Raw genomic sequence first — 20,109 nt, 5'->3', positions numbered from 1 at the left:
AATGGATAAAACACTAAATTCCACTATAGTAAATCTGTAATTCCACCCAAAATTCCGCTGTCCGCTAAATGATATATTTCTCCGCCGGCAGTCTGCTAATTCCACCAAATTTAGCGGAAAATACGCTGAGTTGGCAACACTGCTCCTTCGTCCTCATCTGCTAAGTTAGATTGTAAACATACTGAGATAATTCTCGTCCTAATTCCTCCGGCTGAATATACCCACATCACTCGCTCATTTACGTATCTAACAGAAATGGTATTCTCGATGAACCGTCCTACCTCACACTCTCCCTTTTTTAACACCTACTAAGAACATTTTATAATCTCCTACCTCTTCCTCGTTAACTCCCCTTATCCGAATATCAATAACTCCTAATACATCCATACTCATACTCCTTGCTGACTCAGCCAGGTCTACTTTCTTCCTTCCATAAGCCCCATTAATATTGCTAGCTTTCAATCGAATTCCATTTCGCGCGCCAAGTTGTTTCCAAGAAGTCCCTCTCCTGTCAAATGGAAGTGGGTCTTCGTTGCTTAAAATATTCTGAGCTCGGCAAATTCAGTCAAGCAGTATACAACACTACATACACATAATCTCAGTTAGAATATCTCCTTTAAAAGATTAGGGACCACTGGCTGATTGTATAGTTCTAGCCGCCTCAGCGCAAGGAAAATTCTGTCTAGGATGAAATCTAAGGCGCATACTCTCCGAACCAGATGAATTAACCAATGAAGGTTAAAATTCAAACCAGGAATCGAACCGGGGACTAAAACCGAGCATGGTAACCTTTTAGGATTATATGCAGGATTATACATAATTTAACTGCCGTGTTTGAAGTAACATCATGTTTAAAGTCTCTTTTCTACCGGTATTCCAAATTATATTCATACACGTGATGTGACTAGTGGGATACTATGGTGTTTTCAAGACATCGCTTACTAAAAAAAAAAAAATCCAATATACCAAGTGCAGAAGAATCGTCCTCTTGATGTGAAAATCCCATATAATGAAACTATCAATGAAAATACACGTTTTATTTTCATTTGGTGTTATCATATTGAAATCAGTCATTTTTTATTAATGTATATTATATGTGATCAACTATATCGGGCACAGTCTGGTCAATATAAGAGCATATTTTCCCTTCAGATTCAGGATAAATATGTCACTGATAAGGATAATGAATAACATTCGGGTTAATATCGGTCGTTGAGGAACTTAAGATTGATATGCTTACTTGTATTATCTTGCCATTAATACCGACTTGCTGTGTGCATTTATTTAAATAACATTCAACCCAACTGAAATAAGTTGAGTAGTAAACCATTATTTATATCACTTTGGGAGTGGCGACCCCATCGTAATAATAGCCTATATATGATTCATTCATTACATCCCTGACCCGGTCAGTGACTGGAAACCAGGTTGTAGGTTTTCATTTTCATTTTCAGTAAACCATTATTCATTGAGTCAAATGCATTCATCACGTTCGTCAAACCCCTGAAGTTATATAATTATCATCAAGACATTTCTCAAGAAAATTCATAGTGGGTGATATGAAGGAAAAATCTGGTTTGTTATCTTTAAAGAAATAGGGATGTAAAGCAAGTTAAGTACTGTAACTTCGCTTTTTCACTGTGACGTTAAATGAACAGTGGTCAAAGGAACTAGAGCAACTTTCAACACCAGCCTGGCCTGTAACAGGGACACCCACGGCTGGAGTTCTTTCAAGGTCATCAATACTGGCAATATGTAATTGACATGGTTTCGTTCTCCATGGTGTATTCTGCGACTCTGCTCGCTGAACAACATAATCATCAGTTCAAATATTGCCGAATTGAAACATCTTTGATCGCAGCAGGAAATTGGTGTTGAAATGAGTGAATGTCACTTTCATGATGAAGAGGAGTATTTGCAATAACATCCAATGTCCCACTTTTTATGAAGTCCGCACCCTCAGTGGAAAGTAGTTATCGCCCCCCCCCCACCCCCTGCACCATACGTCACCCACGGAGTGAGTCGCGCTGCTAAGGTAAGCAAGCACCTGAAGAGCCACAGCCAGTCTTGAGATGGAGCGGTGGATAGCCAGCCTTCTGCTGTGTTGTCTCGTGCTGCAAGGAGCTGCCGGGGAGATCGCGAACCAGGTGAGGTAGTAATTAAAACTGTGACAGGAACCCCCACTCATGCCGGAGAGAGTATAGGAGGGGGTCCAGCAGAAACTTGAAAAAAGTGCACCTGACATTGCTCTCCTCAGATTGCATAGTATGTTCTACTCTTTTCATGACAAATATTCAAAAACAGTGTCAAAAATCCTTCTCATCAAAACTTGATTTACGTTTATTTGATGTACGATAACCATTATTTGTCAAATAAACAAAACTACTGAGCAAATACGTATGAGGAGTGTTTGTTCAAAGGATGCTATTTCCACTTCAAAATAATTTTTAATATTTCGTCCACATGCATTGTAGTAGTTGAATACTGTCGACTGCCACGAGCAATCAAGACCAAAAAGATGTAATTCCTTTAAAGTAGTACCATACTCGTTCATGGTTACGTTCCATGGAAATAACGCCTTTTGAACAGGCACTCCTCATATACGAACACACTATAGGATTTTCGAGCTCTAAATTGGTTAATTTCTTTACTGTCTTCATGAACCATTGGTACTTTTCTGAGTTTAAGCAAGATTATGTTCACAATGTCACCTTGAAGTCCAAGCCTATGTGTATTACTCTTATTAGTTAACATTTGTTTATGAAATAACTGGTGATTCAAGAAAGTTTCCTTTTTTTTTCCAAGAAAATGTCAACCGTGTGCGAGACACAATTCGTTCATTCAATAATACTTATATCAGTGAGAGGTATACAGCCGTATTGTTATTAGAGTCCGCAAATGGACTTCATGGCAAGACAAACAATTGTAACAGTACTTAGTAATTCTATGTGACCTCTCTATCTCTCTCGTAACTTATCACAATAATTGTGAATATTTTAAACAATCCGTGAGGTTTTTCTTGAGTCAGTACACATACACATACGTATTTTATTGGAATAACTGTTATAACATTTCTTACAAAAGTAGAAAATTATCCTCGATAACAAGATTGAAACATGCATTGTTAAGCTATTTATCCACGAAAGAAGCATCCATCCACAATTATAATAACTGATAGACCTAGGACTACTGCTGATGTTTTTCATAAACATCCGACACAGTATGTGATCGAGCCAGTTCATATGCATTACTATATATTTTATTTTACTCTCTACCATAACATTTACCACAGTTCTAGTGTGTGCAATTGGTAAGATTGTCTTCTTTCTTTATTTAGGGTCTGGACAAATTTGGATCATTAGCCACAATGTGTGTTAAATCTGCTCCCATAACCTGTATTATTATGAGGTTCATGGAGTTAACTAATGAATCAATTGGAAAGGGAATGTCTGAGACTTCGAAGACACACCCAATCTTGCATTTATGTGGGAAACATATATATAATATGATAAAGAGGATTGGTCGTGTTCCAACTGTTCCTCCATTCTATGGATATTCCTATTACTGACCACCGTTTCGAACACCATACTGCTTATGCGTTAATAGAAAGGTAAAATAGAATTGGTATGCTTAAGAATGTCTCTCTTTTCTATAATGATTTCGTATGGCTATCTCTAGCCGGGTGCAGCCCTTGTAAGGCAGACCCTCCGATGAGGGTGGGCGGCATCTGCCATGTGTAGGTAAGTGCGTGTTATTGTGGTGGAGGATAGAGTTATGTGTGGTGTGTGAGTTGCAGGGATGTTGGGGACAACACAAACACCCAGCCCACGAGCCAGTGAAATTAACCAATGAAGGTTAAAATCCTCGACCCGGCCGGGAATCGAATCCGGGACTCTCTGAACCGAAGGCCAGTACGCTGACCATTCAGCCAACGAGTCGGACCTCTCTTCTCTATGAAGTGGAGACGCTGCAACATTGCACTTCAGAAGAGAGACTCGTCTTCAGAACACTGCACACTATGCTGGTGTTCAAGTAACACCTTTATTCAAATTGAGGTAGTATCTGTATTGGCATGCTGAGAAGTGATACAGGGAAGTAGAAGACGTTGATTCTGAAAACACAAGTGGCTTGTTTCTTCACCTGCTCTGTTACTCTTTCCCACCAAATAATTTTTCAATTGATGTGCAAAATAGAACCAGCAAAATTAACAGCCAAATCTCATTCCATTTTGCATTATTTACTAAAAATATATTAAGAGAGCCGCGTATTCATCTCACGAAATAATATCTACTCTGTCGGTTGGACACTAAACTAATGTAATGCTAACGTCTTGTTTAAATTACAATCGGTTTATGGAAATAATTTTCCTACTTAGAGCGAAGGCGAAAGTGATGATCAAGATCTTATATAGTAACGTTCATTCCAGCATCCTCATCGTCAGATCACGTCAGGACCGAATGATTTGGCTACACGGTTTCTGTCACGTAGCTGTTAGCTTGCATTTCGGAGTTAATGGGTTAGAGCCTCACTATCTTCTGACCTGAACCAGCAAATTCGGGAACTGTACCTTAATAAAGGCTACGATCGCTCTCTTCCCAGTCCTAGCCATAAGGCCAGTCTGTGTCTGTGCGACGTAAAACAAATAAAAAAGTTAAGATCTTGTGCCTTTGCTGGCAGGACCTAGTGTTTACAGTGCACTATGTCTTCTGGTATGGGCTAGAGCAATTTTGTTACTTTCATTGATCTGTCTCAGCTTTATCCTTGACTTTGACAAAATGAAAGTGACTGAGGTATGAGTGATGCTAGTAATGCCATTCCTTTTGCAACCAGTCCCTGCTATGAATGGTGTGAAAATATTGCTCATAGGGTCAGTTAGTGCATGCATTTCAGTGGGTTTGGCAGACTGATATGTAATAGCAACTTCTGGCTCGGTGAGAAATGCAACGGGAAATTACCTCACTCCTCATTTCCCTAGTACGCCTCTTCAGTGATGCCTGTGACATCTATGACAGCTGATGGCGGAACTGTTGAGGATCCAACCAGCGTTCGGGCTGAGGACTAAACATACACATACAAGATCACGTTAGCAATATATCTCATTCATCACAAAGAAGTACCCTCCTCGCCCAGTACAATGCTAAACTGGACGAAGTGCAGTCAGCTGCTTCTTCTTATCAGCCGCATGCATACTAATATGGTGTAGGCTGTGTTACGTGCTCATCGATGGCTTGCGAGTGAGTCTCTCCAAAAGAGCAATATTTGTATCAAATTTCTAGCTGTTGTAAGTATATTACACACCCGTAAGAATAGTGGCACAACTCAAAAATGTCATTTTTTAGCTATGACATGCACCTAATGATAAAATAATCACTATTTCGACCTAGAAAACTATCATAAGTGCAAATCCTTTCTTTCTCGCGAAACATCATAAATACCGTTCTATCACTTCAGCATACTGAACACCGTCAGTCAAGAATATTTACACTTCGTAGCTGTGATTTATTTCATTGAAAATATGTGATAAATAAATATATCTGAAATTAGCATGTAGATATAATCTGATAAAACAGTATCCTTGATCTGATACGGTGTTCTAATCTTTTAAACTTATTTTATCGGGAACATTAATTTTTGAGTCGTTTCACTATTCCTGCAGAAGTACGATATGCCTACTTGCCAGTAAACTGAATATCCTCTCCTCAGTTTCTGGCGGCCCGGAATTGGAGGGGGAGAGTATTCCATCTACGAGTATATACTGTATAAAAATAAGAGTTTTGTCTGTACATTGCTCAGAATGTTAAAAGAATGGTATTTCTTTATTGGTCGTGTCCACGGTAACAAGAAAATGCACTTTTTAATTTTCCGTAATGTCTGTCTGTCTGTCTGTCTGTACGCGCATCATGAAGAAAGGCTGAAGAGAATTGAATGAAAATCGGTATGTAAAATCGGAGAATAAGTCACTACAGTCTAGGCCATACAGAAATATATTCACGCTGAGTGAAATGGTGATTATGGGGAAGGCCTAAAATTTAATTCTCAAATATTTATATTATTAGTGGTCCTGTCGAAAAATACCATTTAACTGAAGTTATATAAAAAATTCCGATCATTTAATGTCTTATACATTTTTACCGTACCGGCTATGATAACAGAGATATTCACTAATTTCGATATTCGTTGCTAAATTCATATCAATGGCCAGCCACAAGAAAATGGGCAAACAGAATTTAAGACAAATCGGTACATAAAGGAACTACTGTCTACGCTATTCATAATTTTTCACCCTGACTGAAATGGTAGTTTAGGGAAAGGCGCTAAAGTGTAATTTTTAATTACCTATGTTATTGGTCCTATCGAAAAGTACTACATAAATTAAGTTAGAGAGAATACAATTTCCGATCATTTATGTCCTATTCAGTTTTACCGTACCGACTATGATAAGATTAGTGGTGGAGGTGATTACCGTTTTAAGAGGAAGTAAGACCAGGCAAACAACTTTTATATAACACTAATCAGAGAGAAAAATGGAAGGGATCCGACTCTTCGAAGAATGAAGGTATCGGCCTAAGGAAAACAAGGGCCACGAAGGGCGTGAAAATGGAAGACTCCCTAGGCCTCCATACGTAATAATGTAGGGGTCAGAATAGGACAAGTGTTGACCAAGGGATGTCGGATAGGATAGGAACAGGTAACTGGAAGCAATGCCAGGACTCAGCTAAGGGCCCCGTGGTCGCCAAACCACCCATCCACTCAAGTTCAGAGCCCTGGGGCCAAATTCATTTGCCTCCTACGACAGGCAGGGGAAACCGTGGGTGTTATTCTACCACCATCCACAAGGGGACGACTATAATAAGAGAATTCTTGAATTTAGATGAAATTAGACCTTTGTTGCTCAGTCCATATCAACGCCGAGCATTGCTGACATGAAAATATTGTTCAATCGTGTTAAGCGGCGATGGATTTTGTCATGCTTGTCTTAAGGTCATCGGTCCATATCGACAAGGAAAATTGTGAAGATGATTATAGAAATTAGAATAAAACAGTAAAGAACGATCGCCCGAATAATACTCATAAAACAATAGAGAGTCACAAAAGGAACACTCAGTTTACATTAAATGGCCTAATATCACAGAGTCGGAAGAAAACTAAATGTACTGTACTGTAGCGGCCTACAATATAGAAAACTCGTACAATTGATCAACAGTAACATTACACTGACCATTGTTTGTGGTGACGTGCTTTGTGTCTTCTGCTGCCACTTATCTCCGATAGATGGGATTACAGCTGATTACCGAGTATAATACCCTGTCTGAATATTGGCGGGAAGTAATTGGGAAGTTAGATAACTTTCTTCTTTAGCATGCTATTCCTCTGGTTCATACATTTTCTAATACTACTGGTACGTAACACACTGGCTCATCATAGTATTCCAGTTATTCGATCCCTACCCTGAGACACTGATTGGAATGTGCCGTGTGGACACTTAGTGTAATAATGGCAGTTCACGGCAGTCTGTGGGTTGGTTATTCCAGTTCTGGAGCTTTGGACTGTTAGATCGACAGCGTACTATTAGTTAAAAGCGAGAAAGTGTGCGGTTTTTCATTCCATCGAGTATTTCATATGATAGCATTGCTTTTAATCGCGACACTCCTACTGACATCATTGTAATGACCTATGTTGACTTCATTTGGGAATACCACAAAAACAGTCCTTCTGAGGATGTAAAAAGGCAGGTGGAGAGTGAGGGTCTGCCATTAGGGATAGTGAAAACTGCTCAGCTCGATTCTGACTGACAGTAGGTAAGTGGGCCTACCATTATAATGAAAACTCCCAATATTGATTGTGACTAATAGTAGGCAAGGGGGGCTGCCATTACACTGATACAATCTTACTCACAACGTGTACACTTGTTAACTTAGAATTCCGTAGCGAAGCACGGGTATATTATCTTGTTCCATAAAAAAATAATCCTTGAATACTAAGCACAGCTCAGTATTTCGCGTGATAATATGACGCATTTATCCTTTCTCTTTTAATTTACGCCACTTTTCAAGTCAAATGTACAGTAAGTGTTATTTTTAAGAAAGTGTTATCGGTGTGTTTGGATTATTGTGCAGTGTTAAACATCTGATCAATCCCATTTCTGCTGTAGATCGCAGTCGGTAAATGCATCTATTACATATTCCAGGGTCACTTGTTTCCTACAACATTATGTGAGGAACAGACGCATCACCCTCTCCTGCGGCGTGACAACCAAGTGGCGTTGTTGCTGGCTTCTCAACAAGGGGGCCATGAATTGAATACCGGCGAATGCACTTGGGATATTTGACATCAAATATCACGTCCTTGTGGTTCGCATTCTACGAGATCTTGTTGGTTGTATGACTATAACTTCGATATCGAGACCCTCGGCGCTCTAGGATCTGAGCTACTCATCCCAGCGGTATTATTATTATTATTATTATTATTATTATTATTATTATTATTATTATTATTATTGGCTAGTTGGCTAGTTGTTTTACGTCGCACCGACACAGATAGGTCTTATGGCGACGATGGGACAGGAAAGGGCTAGGAGTGGGAAGGAAGCGGCCGTGGCCTTAATTAAGGTACAGACCCAGCATTTGCCTGGTGTGAAAATGGGAAATCACGGAAAACCATTTTCAGGGCTGCCGACAGTGGGGTTCGAACCTACTATCTCCCGAATACTGGATACTGGCCGCACTTAAGCGACTGCAGCTATCGAGCTCGGTATATTATTATTATTATTATTATTATTATTATTATTATTTCAATACGACATAGTAAGTAGATTATGGTAAGATTATTTCTCCTATCTCTTTAGCGTCGCGCAAACACATTTACAGGTTTTCAGTAATACTAGCATAGGGAAGGGCTAACTAAAATCGAGAAGTTATCGGCCGTAGTCTAAATAAGAATCCTCCCAGGATTTTTTTTTTTGGTGTGAAAATAGGTAACCATAGAAAGCTATCTTCATGGTTGCCAACGATGGGGTTTGAATCTTCCGTCTCTCAGAAACAAGCACACAGCTACACGATTCGTAACTCAGACAAGACTTTTGTACCTGGTCTGAATGCAATACTTATTGCCTGTATTCTGTCAGTTTGAATATATTGCCCGAACGATATCGAAGAGTTTGTTGTAAAAACTAATAAAAATTTATTGCTGTTCATTCACGTTAAAAGATTACGACATATTCTGTTTCTATCTCTGTGTACTTGTATGCATGCGTCATGTCCAGTAAGAATGTATTATTGTGGTCATGGTAGTTTTTTTCTTTACAATTTGTTTTACGTTCCACCGGCACAAATAGGTCGTACTGCGACGATGGGAAAGGTAAGGGCTAGGAGTCGGAAGGAAGCGACTGTGGCCTTATTTAAGGTACAGCCCCAGCATCTGACTGGTATGAAAATGGGAAACCACAGGAAACCATCTTCAGGGCTACGGACAGTGGGGTTCAAACCTACTATCTTCCGAATGCAAGCTGACGGGTACGAGACCGAAACCACGCCGCCATTTGATCGGTAGTCATGGTAGTAGTGCCACCATTGCAGGTACATGGGAGTAGGTATCCAGGACATAATGCAAGACGTTGTGCCAGCAATTATTATTATTATTATTATTATTATTATTATTATTATTATTATTATTATTATTATTATTATTACTATTATTATTACAATACAATATAGTAGGTAGTTCATGATAAGATTCTTTCTCCTATCTCTTTAACGCCGCTCTAACACACACAACTTTTATATAATACTAGGATAGGAAAGGACTAATACTGGGAAGGTATCGTCCGTGGAGAATCCTGGGAAAATATCACCTGCAGGACACCCACTAAACGCCCGGGTTCAGACGAAGTAAAGCTGACTGTTGACTCCGTTATCACAGCCACGGGAACTGGAATTACACTTCGATTCATAACGATGCGGCTTTTCGGTTTTTAAATCTCACTGTTTAGGTTGGGTTTCGAACTGCAGTCTCCTTAGTGAGAAGGAAGCGGCGATGTAATTCGGCTATTACTGCCCACGCAAAGCAACACAAATGAAGGTTCGACTGTGGTACCTGTATTAGAGTGTCCTACTATAATTGCCCTGATAATATTACACTGACTGACAGAGCAAATGCAACACCAAGAAGGAGTGGTTCGAAAGGGATGAAAGTTGGGGAAAAAACAGAGACGGCACGGACGAATAATTGATGTTTATTTCAAACCGATATGCAGGTTACACAATGCGCACGGCATCGACTCAGTAGGATGTAGGACCACCGCGAGCGGCGATGCACGCAGAAACACGTCGAGGTACAGAGTCAATAAGAGTGCGGATGGTGTCCTGAGGGATGGTTCTCCATTCTCTGTCAACCATTTGCCACAGTTGGTCGTCCGTACGAGGCTGGGGCAGAGTTTGCAAACGGCGTCCAATAAGATCCCACATGTGTTCGATTGGTGAGAGATCCGGAGAGTACGCTGGCCACGGAAGCATCTGTACACCTCGTAGAGCCTGTTGGGAGATGCGAGCAGTGTGTGGGCGGGCATTATCCTGCTGAAACAGAGCATTGGGCGGCCCCTGAAGGTACGGGAGTGCCACCGGCCGCAGCACATGATGCACGTAGCGGTGGGCATTTAACGTGCCTTGAATACGCACTAGAGGTGACGTGGAATCATACGCAATAGCGCCCCAAACCATGATGCCGCGTTGTCTAGCGGTAGGGCGCTCCACAGTTACTGCCGGATTTGACCTTTCTCCACGCCGACGCCACACTCGTCTGCGGTGACTATCACTGACAGAACAGAAGCGTGACTCATCGGAGAACACGACGTTCCGCCATTCCCTCATCCAAGTCGCTCTAGCCCGGCACCATGCCAGGCGTGCACGTCTATGCTGTGGAGTCAATGGTAGTCTTCTGAGCGGACGCCGGGAGTGCAGGCCTCCTTCAACCAATCGACGGGAAATTGTTCTGGTCGATATTGGAACAGCCAGGTTGTCTTGCACATGCTGAAGAATGGCGGTTGACGTGGCGTGCGGGGCTGCCACCGCTTGGCGGCGGATGCGCCGATCCTCGCGTGCTGACGTCACTCGGGCTGCGCCTGGACCCCTCGCACGTGCCACATGTCCCTGCGCCAACCATCTTCGCCACAGGTGCTGCACCGTGGACACATCCCTATGGGTATCGGCTGCGATTTGACGAAGCGACCAACCTGCCCTTCACAGCCCGATCACCATACCCCTCGTAAAGTCGTCTGTCTGCTGGAAATGCCTCCGTTGACGGCGGCCTGGCATTCTTAGCTATACACGTGTCCTGTGGCACACGACAACACGTTCTACAATGACTGTCGGCTGAGAAATCACGGTACGAAGTGGGCTATTCGCCAACGCCGTGTCCCATTTATCGTTCGCATTTCACATCATGAGCATACTTCAGTGACGTCAGTCTACCCTGCAATTGGCATAAAGTTATGACCACTCCTTCTTGGTGTTGCATTTGCTCTGTCAGTCAGTGTATTTATTTTGGTTCAAATCTCAGCAAAATTCTCTCTCCATATATGTCTGTCTGTTAAGTCACCGGATGGTTGAATCCTCACATAGCACCATCGAAGTACTTATGACGTGATTGCCATTGCTTTTTCTTGATCTAGGTAGAGTTGCTTTAAGCCTATGAAACGCGTAATAGTCCCTAACTCTGAAAGTATATGCCAGTTTAATTTCGATGTAGTATTGCTCTATTTCGCGTATAATAACAGAGTTGTGAAGTTAAGGTAATTCGTCCCAACATAAAGAACGTTGCTATGTGGAATATGTGATGTACGGTAACTGTCAGAGTCACCATTACCTTTATATGTAAAGTGGGATAACAAGGTCGAATCACGCACCTCAAATCGATGATGCGTGTTGACAATTTCAAACATCTCTAAAGAGCAGAGTAAAATGTGAGGGAATGTCATTGTAGACTTCCTGGCACAGAAACTGAGCGCACACGGCTCGGCGTCAAACTGGTACGTCTCGTCCGTCTTTCGTAATACACTCTTATATATACAACAATCAGGAATTGAATTATAGATACCTGGCTAGTAGTATGTAGCGCCCCGTTTCACACTAACGATGTCAGTGACATGGCGTAACATAGACACCTCGAAATACCGAAGACGTCATGGAGCCATACTGATCCAACCTTCCATAATGCAAGGAAACTGGTTGAAGTAGGGTCTAGGGTGCGCAAATTCCTCTCGATAGTATCTCAGAGGTGCTCGCTCAATCAGATTGACGTCGGGTGACCTTCGGGACTAGGCAAGCATCCTCATGTCTGCGGAATGCTCCGTGAACCAATCGGCTACAATTCGGGAGCCATGGGCCTGCTTCCTCCAGCTCGCTGGAGGCGAACACATGAGTGGACATGATCAGATAGCAGGTTTCTATAATGTTCGCCGGTAAGGGACATCGGCAGATATACCATGGGTCACATTTCATCCCACGTGAACAGTCCTTACACGAGGATACCGCCACCACCGGCTGAACTGTAACCTACTGGTAAGAGGGACCGATTGTCTCATGTGCTGGGTGACGTACTCGTACCCTATCATCGTCGTGTACCAACTGGTGATCTTTTCCCATACTTCGAAAGTCCAAAGGCGATGATCCTTTGCCCATGTTAGTCATTGTGCCTTCTGGCGTGCGGTGAGCAGAGGTATCTCTGTGGGATGGTGACTCTTGCATCCTATTGTGAGGAGATGGTTCTGGATGGCAAAGCTGCTCACACTTCGTTGTTGTCCAACATTGAATTCGCCAGTGATCTGCTGTACTCTAGGGCCGTTTATCACATCTTACCACTCGAGCTAGCCGACGGTGACCTTCCTATTTAACACTTGTACTCTACGGCAGTTGACTCTGAATTCTCGTACGACTTCGAAGGTGGAATAACCGATACGTCTGGCACCGATAATCTGGCCGGAATGACATGCCTAGATATCACGTCTCTTACCCATCCTGTGATCAACTGTTACTCTCACGGCCTGTACGAGGTCTGGCGACATGGCAATCACGTGCTGCTTCGTACTGTTAAATATACTGGGCAGACCACAGCGTCAGTTTTGCCAAAACGGCAGCTATTTCGAATTTTATTGTTCATCAGTGTACATTTGTCCAGTATACCGGTAAACTCGCATAATGTTATTACTGTATATTAGAAAAGCTACAAACAGCAGTAAAAAATGAAATGAAGTGGCGTATGGGTTTTTGTTGCGTGGATGTGTCCGAGGACATGTTCGGCTCACCAGGTGCAGGTCTTTTGATTTGAGGCCCGTAGGCGACCTGCACGTCGTGATGAGGGTGACATGATGATCAAGACGACACATACGCCCAGTCCCCGTACCAGGGAAGTTAACCAATTATGCTTAAAATTCCCGACCCTGCCGGGAATCGAACCCGGGACCCCCGTGACCAAAGGCCAGCACGCTAACCATTTGGCCAAGGAGCCGGACGTAACTGAAGTTATCATTAGCCAATCTATAAAAATAGAAGTGCACCCTTTAATTGTCAAGCGTAGGTAGGCCTATACCTCTGTGAATTAACCAGAGAAGATCTCCATGACATTGTGTACCTTTCTTCTGTCCGTACTTGCATTCGGCGACTCAGATTTCTTCGACTTACTCGTACCAGTTTTCTCACTTTATCCTTCTTCATCTGCCACCCTCCCATCAGCTCGTGTTCTCTTTCGAACCATACGCTATTCGGTTCGCCCTTCACTCTCATTTGCCCATACCTTCATTCTTAGAAGGATCACAGCTCTTCCTTTCACCACTTTTTTTTTATTAAAGTTAAAAGGAGATGGTTGGCTTGTTCTACTTCCCCTTCAAAACAATAATCACCACACCCCCTTGCTTAACACATTCCACACAAACTGTTCTCTACGATCACAATCACACAACAAACAGCCACATAGAATGTGGCGAATCTCCACAAACAAGCAAGAATCATTTTCTGGAAATCAACTATTCAGCAATCAAAAGCAACAGTAACGGTTACAGTAACTGAAATTCAACAGCCTTCCTTCTCATAGTGAAGAACATAAACTTCGTGGACAATAGTCTCCGAGGAGTTCGCATTTGTCTAGTCCATGTGCAGAAATTTCGTCTTGAGACATTTTGTTGCTTCGACTAGCATGGTTCTTGTGCAACAAAGTTGTAATTAAACACCTCGGAGATCATTAGCATATAAAACCTAGAAGTGTTAAAAACGTATCAATTTCAAATTAGAGGCGAAAATAAGGTAAACAACCTTCAAATGTCCTCTCAGCAAAGTCGTTAGAAATAATTCAGTAATGTGATTATGATTAAACATTTCGATGCTTGTCATTCAATACTCAGAAGCACGTGAATACACTGCATTATACCTGTGTGTTACAGGACCGAGCAAGTGGCTGCGTGGTTCGAGTCACGTCGCTATTAACTTGAATTCGGGAAATGCTGCGTTCGAAATCCTCTGTCGGCAGCCCAGTAGATGGTGTGTCCGTGGTTTACCATTTTCACACCATCCCCTCTTAACACAAATCAGAGGAAAAACGGAAGATCCTTCAAACATTGAAACTTTCGATACAAATGAGACGGAGAGGGCTAGTGAAAAGCTCCTTAAGCCTCGCAAACCTAATACTGTCGTGGTCGGAAGAGAACAAGAGTTGACCAAGGAAGGTTTGATAGGATATTTGAAAGTGACGGGTATGGTGTAAATAAGAGGAAGCGATAACAGACTCAGCTAGGGTTGTTGGCCAGTTAAGATAACACTTGCTGCCATCATCATCATCGTCATCATCATCATCATCATCACCACCATCATAATCATCATCATCATAATGATAATAATCATCATCAGCATCATTATCATCATCATCACCATCACCGTCACCATCATCATTATCGTCCTTTAACCACGTAGGGGATCGCTAATGGTGACAAGTAAAAAAATAAATAATAATAATAATAATAATAATAATAATAATAATAATAATAATAATAATAATAATATATTATATTATAATAAATAATTACATATTATTATTATTATTATTATTATTATTATTATTATTATTATTATTATTATTATTATTATTATTATTATTATTATTATTATTATTATTGCACCTCTTACGCCACACCATGTTGGGACCGTGGGTCCGAACTATGTCACAAATGTGGATTTGGCCCTGATTTACGGCCAGATGTCAACCCTACGCGAAGTGATGTATCCACTATTACGTGTTTATGTGGTGGTTGGTAGTGTAATATGTCGGTATAAACAAAAATACCCAGTCCCCGAGTCATAGGATTAACCAGGCATGATTAAACTCCTGGATCCGGAAGGAAATCAAGGCGGAACACACTGATCCGATGGGCCAGATGCTGATCATTCAGGCAAAAAAAGTCTGACAATGGTGAAAAGAAAACAAGAAACGTTAATCCGAAGTTCGAAAGAGGACTGATAATAATCTGAAATCGAACTCCCAAGATAGTTTCAGTGGAACTTTAAGTCGTCCCGTGTGGTGAGGAGCGCACAGCTGTGAGCTCGCATCCGGGAGATAGTGGGTTAGAACCCCACTGTCGGTAGCCCTGAAGATGGTTTTCCGTGGTTTCCCATTTCCACACCAGGCAAATGCTGGGGCTATACCTTAATTACGGCCACGGCAACTTTCTTCCCATTCCTAGGCCTTTCCTGTCCCATCGTCGCCATAAGACCTATCTGTGTTGGTGCAACGTAAAGCAACTAGCAAAATAAGTCGTTGTCCTATTTGCAAAATAGCGAGTTCAATAATTTTATTTTTGCTATTGTTTTACGTCTTATGGCGACGATGGAATAGGAAACAGCTAAACGTGGGAAAGAAGCGACCATAGCCTTAATGAAGGTAGAGCCACACCATTTGCTTGGTGGGAAAATGGGAAACCTACGAAAACAATCTTCATGACTGCTGATCCACCATCTCCCGAATGCAAGCTCACAGTTACATTACATGACTCAAATAGCTTGGCTAACTTGCACGGTGAGAGACTGGGATGGGGTTTTCAATCCTGACTAATATCAGTAGCATTTTCAGGGTGTTTAAACAAGAACACCCGCAAATCTCAATATAAGGAAATATCGAGAGGAAGAAAGCTGGGAAACCTGTGGCAGAGATACGGGCAAACTACCATCCTGCTATTCCGCGAAGGCACGAATAACCTAATAAGCCTACGACAGCCAGAATGATCGCCAACAACCGGTGACTGATATAACACTAGGAGAGGAGGAAGAAGAAGGAGATGAAGACAATAGTAAACAATGTCATTGACTTCCGCCGAAATAACCGGGGGACAAATTTCCGACTTCTGGGATCTTTAAAATCTCTTACAATTGAAGAAACGTTACAAATAACGTTGTTGTTATTGTTGTTGTTGTTTCAGTGATAATTTCATATATTGTATCTCCAAATTGTGAAGCCTTCAACTCGTGTCACTGTCACTTATCACTTCTATCATCAGCTGTAAGCCAAGAGAGATAACTGAGACGTGAAATATATTTTAAATAATTTGCTTCTTCAGTCTACGCCATCGCGACTCCAACTTATGGAGTGGAGAGACACCAAATAAGTCTGACGCTGCTTCGACTTACAGATAATAGAATCTTCTCTTTCATTTTTCTTACTTAAGCTTACTTGATCAATTCTTATTCTGTTACGATGTCAGTAGTATTAGGTTTGTAAATTTTCAAGCACCCTTTCCAGTTCTTCCTTTATTTATGCAATAGCCTCATATATCCAAGTAATGTTCCCTTTCTTCCTATCATAATTCTTAAGAGAAATCGAGATTCCCGTGGTCTTCTATACTAATATTATAAAGAGGAAAAATTTGTTTGTTTGTAACGAATAGACTCAAAAACTACTGAACCGATTTTGAAAATTACTTCACCTATAGAAAGCTACATTGCCAGTGAGTAACATGGGCTGTATTTTATTTTGAAAACAATTCGAGGTGGGGGGGAACGGGGGGGGGGTGATATAAAAATAATAGGCTAATATAGGCAAAATATCGAATTTGTCACATACGAACGAGACAAAGCTCAATTTAATCCTCCTGACACAAAGAACAAAACTCGGTGAGCCCTACGAGCCCGAAAACCATGTTTTAAGGCCGTAAAACCAACCGTTACGGAGATATTGGCACCACACTACCCCTGCTCTAGGAATCGGATAAAGTAATGAACTGCCGTAACTATGGCAACGTCAGCTCCAGGATTCTACAGCAGCTAGATTTTGCATGAACGTTTGGGCATAGCTGCCAACCAAAATTGATACACATATGACTTACTATCTGGAAAAAATAAACTGTTGTATAAGACGCTCATAGCACTCCTTTAGGCGGGGATGGAAGGGGAGTGAACTATAAAAATAATTGCCACGGATATCTCCGTAGTACAGCGACCAGCGGTTGCCGACGGGCCTCCGTTTTTACGTACTGCCTTAAGTTTCAGCATTTTACGGAGTCTGTTACCTATAGTTTAAACTATTTTCTATCAAATTATGGAGTAGTAGGATCACTGATGTTATTAGTGCCGATATTTTGGTCCACTTTTACGATCATTGTAACCATGAAAACAACCTATATACTGTACACAATTGTCAAGATGGTGCGCCCATGACTTGAAAAATTTTCTCAACATTTATACTCAGATTCATTATATCATGTGCGACATGAGTGACAAGTCCTGAGAATTATAATTATCGATAATTATAGTCGATTTTTTTTTATTCATCGCGTATTTCCTTGATCATTTGTAATAGTTACGAAATGTCGGATCAAACAAATACATTCAATAATATTTATATTTGTGGTAGTATCTAGCGGAAGTATACTTACCCTAAACCTGCAGCTTTGTGAAGGGAGCAGGTATATCTAGGTGGGAATGAAGGAAAAACATGGTAGCAAAAGATCTTAAAGGTCGACGCTAATTAGGAACTAATATATAGAGGCCCCCATGAATAAAAGAAGAAGAAAATACACTGTAATTCCAAATATGACAAATAATTTCTACGTACTTAAATAAATACACCAGTGATATAAATATCTAATGACGTCAGTTACACCGATAGTATGAGTAACTAAAGCCAGTTTCTGATAACCCGTACGAAGAACGGGTACTTCTGCTAGTCCCTCTTAAAATAATAATCTCATCACTTCTTCAGATTCTAGATTCTCACCAAGGCTGCGTAGCTCGAATCCCAGTTGTCAATTTTTGCGGGATTTTTGCGATGAAAAGACATGGCCCTGTGGTTCAAATTCCAAGAAAAATGACTGAAGGTCCTTTGTCTATGACCACAATAATAAGTCCATTTCTGTCCGAAAATTCGACATTCGAAAACGTAAAGAATATTACTTTGATTATCTAGGTCCAGGCTGAGTGGCTCAGATGATAAAATGCTAGCAGCTGAAAATGACGACTTCGGTTGCACTCAGGACAGTGATGGCTGAAAGTACTCAAATACGCCAGCCTCGTATCGGTAAACTGCGGGACAAAAACTCTAATACCTCATCATCTCCGAAAAGTGTAAAAATTGTTAATGGGATGTAAAACTATTACTATTATTATTGTCGTTTTCGTTAGTTTCAGTATTCCTTTCAACCAGCTAGGGGCCAGGATTACACAAGTCCCATCACCTTTTAAGAGATTTTTTCTCTTTCCCCAAAACTTTTTTTTACAAGCTGCTTTACGTCGCATCGACGCAGATAGGTCTAATGACGACGATAGGATAGGAAAGTGCTAGGAGTGGAAAGGAATCGACAGTGGCTTCAATTAAGCCCCAGCATTTTCCTGGTGTGAAAATGGGAAACCACGGACCACCATCTTCAGGGCTATTGACAGTGGGGTTCGAACCCACTATCTCCCGGATGCAAGTTCGCAGTTGCCCCCCCCCCTTAACCTCACGGCCGACTCGCCCGGTCAGAACTTCTTCATTTTCTTGCTCGCCCAAGCTCGTAGTTCTTCCGAGAATATTTTTTCTCTCTGTTGATTTTTCCTCGAACTGATCCTTCGTTTCCTCTGTTTTCTTTCTTTCTAAATATTTTCCGGTTTTCAACAACTTCTCTCATGACCCTATATATTTGGAAATCTTGATGGACATCTTTGGCTCATGGTACTTAGAATTTTCTAATAACTTGAAATGGGAATGTTCTTGTTGCAATTCTTTCTGGGTATTCTTTCAATGTGCCCTTAAAAAGTCAGTCTCCTTTCTTCATTGCAATTGAGATTTTCTCAAACTCTTCGTTCTGATATTCTTCTTTCTTCTATTTTGTCCATCTAAGGAACACGTAAAGTAACTCTGTGCATTCATATTAATCCTTCTTTTCTTGACTTCCAATAGTTCTTCATGCTTTCATTTTGCTGTTTCCTCCTCTCTTGTCTCCAGTTGTTATTATTACCTTTCCTCTTTTCCTTCTCCTGGAAACCCTTGAAATTATGTATCAATCTTCTGAAGGTTGTTCTGTCTTTATTACATCGTCTGTTATTCAAAACTCTGTCATACTTTTTTTACTCCTTGGATCCACTTGTAGCCATTCTTGCTCCTGTAAACATGGTTTAACATATGTGACCAAAAAAATTTAATTCTTATCTTTCTGATTGTGTCTAAGAGCCTCTCATTTTCTTCATCCTTGTATAGAGCTTTATTCCTACTATGTCTAAACTCTCCTTCCTTCGTTTTCAATGGTCCCCAAATTTTCCTTAATGTGTTCCTTTCTTTTGTCTCTCTCTCTTCTTTTTCACCAGTTTTCATAGAGAACATGCGTTCTGTGACATACAGACTCTGGTTTGATTACTGTGTTGTAGTGTTTAATTTTAGTTTTCCTTGAGAGATTTTTCTTATTATACGTATCTGTAGTGAGGTGGTATGCTAGTTCCAGTTTCTTGATCTGTTTACTTCCTTATCGAGTCCATTAACCTGAATTATTTCACCTAGGTATTTCAATTTATTAACCTTGTTGATTTTACCGCACTCTATTTTTAGCGCTGTGGGTGAATCCCTAATATATGACATGAATTTAGTCTTCTCAAAAGATATCTGAAG

At 41.0% G+C, this 20,109-nt stretch overlaps 1 protein-coding gene across 1 annotated transcript in view; it reads left to right on the top strand.

The window, feature by feature from the left end:
* The first annotated feature begins 2,072 nt into the window (after positions 1 to 2,072).
* Positions 2,073 to 20,109, top strand: part of LOC136866735 (trypsin-1) — a 97,646-nt gene continuing 79,609 nt past the window's right edge. Inside the window, exon 1 of the mRNA XM_067143844.2 lies at positions 2,073 to 2,147. Coding sequence (XP_066999945.1) covers positions 2,073 to 2,147 — 75 coding nt within the window. The remainder of the gene's footprint in view (positions 2,148 to 20,109) is intronic.

This window comes from Anabrus simplex, chromosome 3 (genome assembly GCF_040414725.1).
Source record: "Anabrus simplex isolate iqAnaSimp1 chromosome 3, ASM4041472v1, whole genome shotgun sequence".
NCBI lineage: Eukaryota > Metazoa > Arthropoda > Insecta > Orthoptera > Tettigoniidae > Anabrus > Anabrus simplex.
The sequence above is the reverse complement of the archived record's forward strand: the minus strand, read 5'-3'. Positions and strand labels throughout refer to the sequence as shown.